The 10,620-nt window shown below is 46.9% G+C and overlaps 2 protein-coding genes across 4 annotated transcripts in view; one reads left to right on the top strand and one right to left on the bottom strand.

Annotated features, from left to right (window-relative positions):
- LOC126942014 (cytochrome P450 2F5) overlaps positions 1 to 5,480 on the bottom strand; it is a 21,582-nt gene extending 16,102 nt beyond the window's left edge. The window contains exons 1-4 of one of the 2 annotated variants that reach the window (XM_050769044.1): positions 5,459 to 5,480; positions 2,285 to 3,364; positions 348 to 539; positions 90 to 252 (exon numbers count right to left, since the gene is read on the bottom strand). In XM_050769044.1, the coding sequence (XP_050625001.1) occupies positions 90 to 252; positions 348 to 539; positions 2,285 to 2,458 (529 nt within the window). In that variant the 5' untranslated portion in view covers positions 2,459 to 3,364; positions 5,459 to 5,480. The other variant, XM_050769046.1, reaches the window with a different exon arrangement.
- Positions 1 to 10,620, top strand: part of LOC126942028 (cytochrome P450 2G1) — an 88,296-nt gene that overhangs the window by 29,736 nt on the left and 47,940 nt on the right. The gene's annotated exons all lie outside the window — the stretch shown is intronic.

Genomic DNA, 10,620 nt, shown 5'->3' with positions numbered 1-10,620 from the left:
GTATCAAGATTGAGATGACAGTCTCCACCCTCACCCCCTCCCTCAATATGGAAAAGGCCCAGAGTAGAGGAGACAAGGACGAGGCTTACCATTGCCCTTGGTAAAGTTGAAAAAGACAGGGTGGTCACCGCGGCCACTAAACTCCTCTCCCTGGTCCACCAGGGCCTCCTTCACGGCTTGGTACCCGCTGAGGACCACCACCCGCCTGGGCCCCAGGTGCACTGTGTACACAGAGCCATACTCCTTGCTCAGCTAGGGATAAGAAGACAGAAGTTACAGGGGTTCCTGTGGCCATGGGCCTCCTCCTCCTGATCCTTCCACTGTCACTCAAGCTAAGGGCCTTGCACCTGAGTGAGAGAAGTCAGCATGTTTTGGGAGCGAAGCAGCAGCAGGTTTCCCAGGAGTGGGAGGGGTCTAGGTCCTGGAGGCAGCTTTCGCTTATCTCTTGAGCTTAGGGTCAGGAGCAGACAGACGAGAGCCAGGAGCAGGAGTAAGATGGCTGTGCTTATGCTGTCCATGGTGAAGGCAGCTGCTGGCGTCTGGAGGGCAAAGTGGGAGAGGACATCGCTGAGGAGAGAGTGGGATCTCCCCTTTCCTGATCTCCCCTGAGACTTGCCTTCCCTAGGCCCTGGAAATGAAGGCAGATGGAGAGAAGGAGACCGGGAGAGGTCAGGGGTTGGGGAAGGGAGGGAGAAAGGAGGAAAGAGGCAGAGATAGTCAACATACAGACAGATAATGAGACAGAAACACAGAGACAGAAATGGAGAGAGACAAGGGATAGAGGAACAGAGACTAAGAGAGGTTGAGAGATATGCATAAAGATAATGAGAGACAGAAAACCAGTGAGCAATCTACATATGTACAGATGTCTGTCTACCTGTCGGCCATCTATCATCTATCACTCATCTGTTTGTTTGTTTGTTTGTTTGTTTCTTGCTTGCTTGCTTTTTTCTTCTTTCTTTCTCTGTTTCTTTCTTCTCTTTCTTTTCTTTCTCTTTTCTTTCTTTCATCTATTATCTATCATCTATCCATCATCTATCATCTATCAATCATCTATCTATTCTTCTATCATCTGTTATCATTGATCTATTATCTATCTATCATCTATTATCTATCTATATCATCTATCTGCTATCTGTGTATCATAATCTATTATCTATGTATCATCTATCTATTATCTATCTATCTATCTATTTATCTATCTATCTATCTATCTATCTATCATCACCTGTCTGTCAAGAGACTGATTCTCATACAGAGACAGTGATAAAGAGAGATCAAGACATACAGGGACAGAGACAGACAAACACAGAGATAGGGAGAGCTAGAGAGCATGTCACAGAAAGAGAGAGGCTGACATAGACCAGAGGAAGAAAGAGAGAACTAGACAGACACAGAGCTGGGGAAAGACAAGAGAGATTGAATGGAGAGACAGCGAGATGGACACTGACTGAGAGACAGAGATGGACATGGAAGGATGGAGAGAAAAAGGGTGAGGGAGACAGAGAGAGGAAGAGACAGAGCTAGACACAGAGACTGAGGGCAAGAGAATGACAGACAGAAACAGATACACAAAGACAGAGTCACATAGAGATGGAGAAAGACAGAGACAGAGAGAGAGAGAGAGAGAGGGATTGAGAGAGAGAGAATAAGAGAGGCAGGAAATGTTAGAGCCACACAAAGACATGGGTAGGCTGCAAAGGGCAGATCAAAAGGGACTGAGACCGGGTGCGGTGGCTCATGCCTGTAATCCTCGCATTTGGGAGGCCGAGGCAGGCGGATCACCTGAGGTCAGGAGCTTGAGACCAGCCTGGCCAACATGGTGAAACCCTGTCTCTACTAAAAACACAAAAATTAGTCAGGTGTGGTGGCGGGTGCCTGTAATCCCAACTACTCAGGAGGCTGAAGCAGGAGAATCGCTTGAACCCGGGAGGTGGAAGTTGCGATGAGCCGAGATAGAACCACTGCACTCCAGCCTCAAACAAAAAAAAAAAAAAAGAGAGAGAGAGAGAGACTGAAACAGAGAGGACGGGCACAGGCAGAAACAGTGGCAGGAAAGAATCAAGTGTTGCCAACCATGGGGTCGCACTGCAGAGAGATGCCACCCGCTGGGTGAAGTGCCAGTGCAGAAATCTCGGTGCTCAGAACAGGGATGCGAGAGCTCTCAGAGGAGACAGCAAAGAAGATTCCTAGCCAGTCTCAGAGACAGAGATTGGAGCTGGCGACCCAGCCTCTCTTGGGAGCCACTCCCTCCTCCTCTGCATCCCTCACCCGGGCCCTTTACCTGCTGAGCTGCAGGAGACACTGGCCAGGCCGCTCCAGACACGTACTCTGCAGCTCTGGGTGTGCTCGGGTGGGCAGAGGTTGTTCTTAAGTTGTTTCTGCCCACACCCTCCTCCTTAACCCCCCTTTTCTTGTTCTCACAGTGAACTTTAATTCCCTCCCACCATCCTGCCATACCTTTCCTGTGGCCCCAGGGCTCACCGCAAACTGGAAAGGTGCCGTGGGAGGGGGCCACACCTGGTGGGCCCTCCTGGGATGGGGCAAAGCTTTCTTCTTTCTTTTTTTTTTTTTTTTGCCATTCAGACCCTGGGCCTGGTTTTGGGGTAGAGGGAATGGGGTAGTTGTGGGGCTGTGGCAAAATGATGGGCCAGGGATGGGGGCTGGGTCCCTTTTGTATTTGGGGCACTTGGTTCTCTTTCTCTGGGTTCAAGTAAAGTTCTGCCACTGATGGGCCGAGTGGCCCTGGCTATGTCCGTTTCTCTCCAGAGCATAGCTCTTCTTGTCGTTCCCTGTCCCTTGCCATGGGTCTTTGAAATGCTATGTCTTGCTTTACTTCTGCCTCTACAGTCTCTGCTTCTCAATCTTTTTGTGTCTCTATTTGTCTCTCCCTCGGTGTTTCTGGGTCTTCATTTCTTTTTTATTATTATTATTATACTTTAAGTTCTAGGGTACACGTGCACAATGTGCAGGTTTGTTACATATGTATACGTGTGCCATGTTGGTGTGCTGCACCCATCAACTCATCAGCACCCATCAACTCGTCATTTACATCAGGTATAACTCCCAATACCATCCCTCCCCCCTCCCCCCTCCCCACAATAGGCCCCGGTGTGTGATGATCCCCTTCCCATGTCCAAGTGATCTCATTGTTCAATTCTGGGTCTTCATTTCTTCTGCTCTCTGGGCTTTCTCCTTCTCTCTGCGTCTCTCCCTGATCTCCCTGTAAGTCCTTCTCAGTCACTCTCTCCTGATCTCGCCGGTCTCTCACTCTCTCTGTCTCTCATGTCTCCACGAGTCACACTGCACTTGGTGGGACTGAAGCCAGGCTGAGGTTGAAGGAGTGTTTAGGAGAAGGACAGAGCTGGAAGCCACAGGGAAACAGGCTCTCAGACTAGAATGACAGTCTCTCCCACCACCGGCTCATAAACAGCCCTCCTGCTGCCCTCCCGAACACCCCACCAGCCATGTCTACTCTTGGCTCCTGCCTTAGAAACTTGCCCTAGTAGGCTGGGCAGGGTGGCTCGTGCCTGTAATCCCAGCACTTTGGGAGGCCGAGGTGGGTGGATCTCCTGAAGTCAGGAGTTCGAGACCAGCCTGGCCAACATGGTGAAACTTCGTCTCTACTAATAATACAAAAATTTAGCTGGGCATGGTGGCTCACACCTGTAGTCCAAGCTACTTGGGAGGCTGAGGCAGGAGAATCGCTTGAACTCAGGAGGTGGAGGTTGCAGTGAGCCAAGATCACACCACTGCATTCCAGCCTCGGCAACAGAGTCTCAAAAACAAACAAACAAAAACTGGCCCTAGTTACCCACCTCCTGGCCAGGTCACAAGGGGAGATTGCAAAACCTGGAGCTGGGCCAGGGCTCTGGTGCCAGGGACTGGGCTGGGTGGAAAGCCCCTGAAGTCAAAGGTCTGGGAGGCCAGGTGGAGGTAAACTACCCACACAGGTTCGTGGGTGTGCACCAGGATTGCTGTTCTCAGAGGGACAGAGGAGGAAGTGTTTGGAGGTCCTGGGGAATTTGACACCCTAGGTCCCAGGCGTATGGTGGGATGGAGGTGGGACCCATGCTGTTGTTTTAGTCCTGGGAAGGCAGGTTGGGGCAGGTCCTGGAAGAGGGCTGAAGGCTTGATGATGGGATTATATAGCTCTAGTTTCCCTTGGCATCTACTCCCTACCTTTAAGGGGAGGGTGCAGTGCTGGATGCATGCCAACCCTATAAGCAGCTTATCCCTCACCTTAGAACTTGGTTAAGAGGGGCTTAATGAGGCCGGGCGCGGTAGCTCATACTTGTAATCCCAGCACTTTGGGAGGCTGAGGTGGGTGGATCCCCTGAGGTCAGGAGTTTGAGACAGCCTGACCAACATGGCAAAATGCTGTCTCTACTAAAAATACAAAAAAAAAAAAAAAAAAAAAAAAAAAAAAAAAAAAAAATTTAGCCAGGCATAGTGGTGCATGCCTATAATCCCAGCTACTCAGGAGGCTGAGGCAAGAGAATCGCTTGAACCCGGGAGGCAGAGGTTGCAGTGAGGCGAGATTGCACCATTACACTCCAGCCTGAGCAACAAGAGTGAAACTCTGACTGAAAGAAAGAAAGAAAGAAAGAAAAAAGAAAGAAAGAAGAAAGAAAGAAAGAAAAAGAAAAGAAAGAAAGAAAGAAAGATTGGTCTAATGAGACCACCTGATTGGGGAAACTGGGATTTATGAGAAGGGCAGTTAGTTAGTTTGTTTTGACACAGAGTCTCACTCTGTCACCCAGACTGGAGTGTAGTGGTGTGATCATAGCTCATTGCAGCCTCGATCTCCTGGGCCCCAGGGATTCTCCTGCTTCAGCCTCCCAAGTAGCTGGGACTACAGGCGTGTATCACCACACCTGGCTAATTTTTAAAATTTTTAGTAGAGATGAGATCTTGCTATGTCACCCAGGCTGGTCCCCAACTCCTGGGCTCAAGCGATCCTCCCACCTGAGCCCCTGGGGATTATGGGTGTGAGCCACCATGTGTGGCCAAGAAGGGGAGTTTTAAGAGGCTTTGAGTTCTGTTGGTCTGACGTGCTGTCCTGCTACAGAGGGAACTTGGGGCAAGGAAGGGATGTATAGCAGTTTCTCAGCTCACCGCTGTTGATGTCTTGGGCCTTCGTGGGGTGGTGGGGGCCGTGTCCTGTGTATGGTAGGATGTTTAGTGGCGCCCTTGGTTTCTACTCAGTAGATGACAGAACCCACTCACTCCCTACCAGTTGTTACAAACAAACATGACTCCAGATATTATTGAATGTCCCCTTGGGAGGAAAAAAATCAACCCAGTTGAGAACCGCTGGCGTATTGCAGAAAACCGAAACACACTCCATGGTGGAAGAATGGCTCGCCTTTTGTTGTCCTCTCTTGGGACGTCCCCCCCGCCCTGTTCCTATCCTTTTCTTCCTGCCTCCTCAAACTCCAAAACGCTCTTCACTCACCTCACTCTGTGTTGATGATCCCGCTTCTTATCTCATGGAGAGAACGGCAGCAATGGGCAGTGGGCGGGAGCATCCTCCACCATCCTGTCCTCCTGCCCACTGGCATCTGGACGGCACGTGCAGCCTTCCTTCCTGCTAGAACCACACACTGTCCCATGTCAGGCTTAGGCGAGCCCCCCTTGCTGTGCCAGATCCCATTCCATCGCCAACTGGAGGACCTGATTCTTTTTACTGGGTCATAGCTCATGTGAACGAGTGTAGGTGGAGTTTTGCCTTAACAATTCCTTTAGGTAAAATTTACATGTGATGAAATACACACGTTGTAAGCGAACATTTGTTGAATTTTGAATGCATCCAAATCCCTATGAAGATAACAGAATATTTTTATCATCCTAGAAAGTTCTCTTGGAGCTGGGCCTGGTGGTTTGTGCCTGTAATCCTAGCTAGAGGAGGATGAGGTGGGAGGATCACTTGAGGCCAGAAAACTGAGACCAGGCTGCGCAACATTGCCAGACCCCCGTCTCTATTAAAAAAAAGAAAAAAACAATAGCTAAGTGTGGTGGTGCACACCTGTGATCTCAACTACTTGAGAGGCTGAGGTGGAAGATCACTTGCGCCCAGGAGTTCCAGGTTACAGTGAGCTATGACCACACCACTGCACTCCAGCCTGGGTGACAAAGAGAGACCCTTCTCTAAAATAATAATAATAGTAATAATAATAATAATAATAAGAAGAAGAACACTCTTTCATACTCCTTCCTAGTCAACCATGCTCCATCTCTTGTGGGCAACCGCTGTTCTAGTTTTTTTTCTCTTCTTTTGAGACAGGGTCTTGCTCTGTCTCCCAGGCTGGAGTGCAGTGGTGTGATCACTGTTCACTGCAACCTCGACCTCCCCGGCTCAAGTGATACTCCTGCCTCAGCCTCCCGAGTAGCTGGAAGTACAGGCATGTGCCATCACAACTGGCTAATTTTAAACAATTTTGTAGAGGCAGAGGTCTCCCTATGTTGCCCAGGCTGATCTTGAACTCCTGGGCTCAAGCAGTCCTTCCGCCTCAGCCTCCCAAAGTGCTGGGATTACAGGCTTGAGCCACTGCATCCAGCCCTGTTCTAGCTTTTTCTTCCCACTATCGATCTACATTTCATATAAATGAAAATATATGGCTGGGCCTTTCTTCTGTATGCCAAGGCTGCTTCTGGGAAGCATATGTAATGCTTTTGAGAGTCAGCCATGTGTTACATACATCAGAAGCTCATTCCTTTTCATTGAGGAGTAGTATGTCACCTCATGTAGATGTGCCACAATTTGCTTTTCACCAGTTGATGGAAATGTGGATTGTTTCCAAGGTGTGGCTATTGTAAATAATAATATGTATTATTCTTGGTATATATGCATATGTCTTTGTGGGGATCTATGTTTCATCTATCTAGACATAGCTGTGAATGTGACTGCTGGGTTCTATGATAAGTGTATATTTATAAGAAACTTTCAAACTCGTTTCCAAAGTGCCTGTGTCATGTTTTCACTTCCTGTGTGATTGTTTTCTTCTCTCTATTGAATATTTTTCATAAAGATCCAATAAGCTGGCCAGGCATGGTGGCTCATGCCTGTAATCCCAGCATTTTGGGAGGCCGAGGTGGGCAGATCACTAGAGGTCAGGAGTTTGAGACCAGCCTGGCCAACATGGTGAAACTCCAACTCTACTACAAATACAAAAATAACTGGTCATGGTGTCCTGGGCCTGTAGTCCCAGGAGGCTGAGGCAGGAGAATTGCTTGAACCCAGGAGGCAGAGTTTGCAATGAGCTGAGATCACACCATTGCACTCCAGTCTGGGCGACAGAGCAAGACTCTGTCTCAAAAAAACAAAACAAAACAAAACAAGCAAAAAACCCCCCAATAAGCTGTATTTCTCCCATCTTAAAAAGACCCTTTTATGAAAAGATGTTCAAAATCACTAGCCGTCTAGGGAAATGCAAATCAAAAGCAAGAGATATCACTTCATGTTCATTAGGATGGCTATTAAAAAACACACACCAGAAATGGTATAATGGTATGTATTGCCCCTTCCTTCCTTCCTTCCTTCCTTCCTTCCTTCCTTCCTTCCTTCCTTCCTTCCTTCCTTCCTTCCTTCCTTCCTTCCTTCCTCCCTCCCTCCCTCCCTCCCTCCCTTCCTCCCTTCCTCCCTTCCTCCCTCCCTTCCTTCCCTCTTTCTTTTACCTCCTGAGCTTAAGTGATCCTCCTGCCTTGGCACCCCAATTACCTGGGACTACAGGCCCGTACCACCATGTTCAGCTAATTTTTTTGTTTTTTATTTTTTTATAGGTGGAGTCTCACTATGTTGCCCAGGTTGGTCCTGAAGGCTTGGCCTTAAGCGATTTGCCTGTGTCAGTCTCCCAAAGTGCTGGGATTATAGGCATCGGTCACTGTGCCACCCTTGCTAATGTATTTCATTGTATGAATATACCGTAATTTCTTTATGCATTCATCTGTTGATGAACATTTGGTTTGTTTCCAGTTTTTGGCTATAAGCTGCTCTGAACATTCTTTTTTATTTTTATTTTTTTGAGACCGGCTTTCTCTCTGTCATGTAGGCTGGAGTGCAATGGCATGATCTCTGCTCGCTGCAGCCTCTACCTCCTGGGTTCCAGTGATTCTCCCACCTCAGCCTCCTGAGTAGCTGGGGCTGTAGGTTCATGCCATCATGCCCAGCTAATTTTTGTATCTTTTGGCAGAGGGAGGGTTTCACCATGTTGGCCAGGCTGGTCTCGAACTCCTGACCTCAAATGATCCCCCCGCATCAGCCTCCAAAAGTGCTGAGATTACAGGTGTGAGCCATAGCGCCTGGCCTGAACATTCTTACACAAGCCTTTTTGTAATCTGTGCATTCAGTTATTTTGGGTATTGTTGGGCCATAGGATAAGGTATATTTTAGCCTTAGTGGGTGCTGCTAAACAGCTCTTCCAAGTGGTTTATCAATTTACATTTCCCTGAGATGTGTATGAGAATACCAGACCTTCTCTTGACCCCATGTCATCCTTCAGTTCCCGCTCCATTCTCTGATCCTCTTCATTCTTCATTTCTCTTAACCTTTTTATTATGAATTTTTTTTTTTTTGAAATGGAGTTTCTCTCTTGTTGCCCAGGCTGGAGTGCAATGGCATGATCTCGGCTCACCACAACCTCTGCTTCCTGGGTTCAAGCAAGTCTCCTGCCTCAGCCTCCTGAGTAGCTGGGATTACAGGCATGCACCACCACGCCCAGCTAATTTTGTATTTTTAGTAGAGACAGGATTTCTCCATGTTGATCAGGCTGGTCTCAAACACCTGACCTCAGGTGATCTGCTCGCCTCAGCTCCCAAAGTGCTGGGATTACAGGCATGAGCCACCATGCCTGGCAACTTTCAAAGTTCTATAAAAGTAGAGTGGCCAGGCTCCATGGATGACACGACAGCCTGCATGACAGAGCAAGGCTCTGTCTCAAAAACAAAACAAAACAAAACAAAAAAAGAAGAGAAAATAGGATAACAAATATCCATGCATGCATCACCAGAGGTTTTCAACACACAAACGATCTTGTTTCATCTTTTCTTCCACCACCATCTCCCCTTTTTAACTTGAGTATTTAAAAATGAATCTCATCTGTCCCAGGTGAGATAAAAGAAAAAACAAAACAAAACAAAAAAGGCTGGGCGTGGTAGCTCACATCTGTAATCCCAGCACTTTGGGAGGCAGAGGCAGAAGTGGGAGGATCACTTGAACTCAGGAGTTCGAGACCAGCCTGGGCAACATGATAAAACCCTGTGTCTACAAAATAGTTAAAAAAATTAGAAGATGATCTAGAATTGAATGGACTAAAAAAAGAAATTAGGAGATCATTACGTTAAGTGAAACAAGCCAGGCACAGAAAGACAAACATTGCATGGTCTCACTTATTTGTGGGATCTAAAAATCAAAACAATTGAACTCATGGACACAGAGTAGAAGGATAGTTACCAGAGGCTGGAAAGGGGAGTGGAGGGCTGGGGGGAAGGTCGGGATGGTTAACAGGTACAAAAAATGGTTAGAAAGAATAAATAAGACTTGCTACTTGATAGCACCACAGGGCGACTGTAGTCAATAATACCTGAATTGTATATTTTAAAATAATTTTAAAAAATGTAATTGGATTGTTTGCAACTCAAAGGATAAATGCTTGAGGGGATGGATGCCCCATTCTCCATGAAGTGCTTATTTCACATTGCATGCCTGTATCAAAACATCTCATGTACCCCATAAATATATATACCTACTATGTACCCACAAAAATAAAAAAAACAGCACAAAAACCCTGAACATGCACCTGTAGTTCCAGCTACTTGGGGGTTGAGGTGGGGGGATAACTTGAGCCTGGGAGATCCAGGCTGCAGTGAGCCACGACGGCAGCACTGCATTCCAGCCTGGGCAACAGAGCGAGACCTGTCTCAAAAAAAAAAAAAAATTATTTATTGTATTGTGTGCAACATGATGTTTTAAAGTATATATATTGTGAAATAGTTAAATTTATCCAATTAACAATGCATTGTCACACATAGTTATCATTTCTGTAGTGAGAACTCAATGTTCACTCTCTGCATTTTCCAAAAATACGCTTTATCATCATTAACTATAGTCACCATGCTGTAGAGTAGATCTCCTGAACTTACTCTTCCTATGTAACTCTAATTCCAGGTCCTTTTTTAAAATTATTATACTTTCAGTTTTAGGGTACATATGTACAACGTGCAGGGGCATTACATAAGTATACATGTATCATGCTGGGCCACTGCACCCATCAATCCCTCATTTACATTAGGTATTTCTCCCAGTGGTATCCCTTTCCCAGTCTCCCACCCCATGACAAGCCCCAGTGTGTGATGTTCCCCACCCTGGGACCAAGTCTTCTCATTGTTCAATTCCCACCTATGAGTGAGAACATGTGGTGTTTGGGATCTGTCCTTGTGATAGGTTTCTCAGAATGATAGTTTCCAGCTTCATCCTTGTTCCTGCAAAGGACATGAACTCATCCTTTTTTATGGCTGCATAGTATTCCATGGTGTACATGTGCCACATTTTCTTAATCCAGTCTATCATTGATTGACATTTGGGTTGGTTCTAAGTCTTGGCTATTGTGAATAGTACTGTAA

The sequence above is a fragment of the Macaca thibetana genome, chromosome 19 (genome assembly GCF_024542745.1).
Source record: "Macaca thibetana thibetana isolate TM-01 chromosome 19, ASM2454274v1, whole genome shotgun sequence".
Lineage (NCBI taxonomy): Eukaryota > Metazoa > Chordata > Mammalia > Primates > Cercopithecidae > Macaca > Macaca thibetana.
Note: the sequence above shows the minus strand (reverse complement) of the source record. Positions and strands in the feature narration are given on the sequence as shown.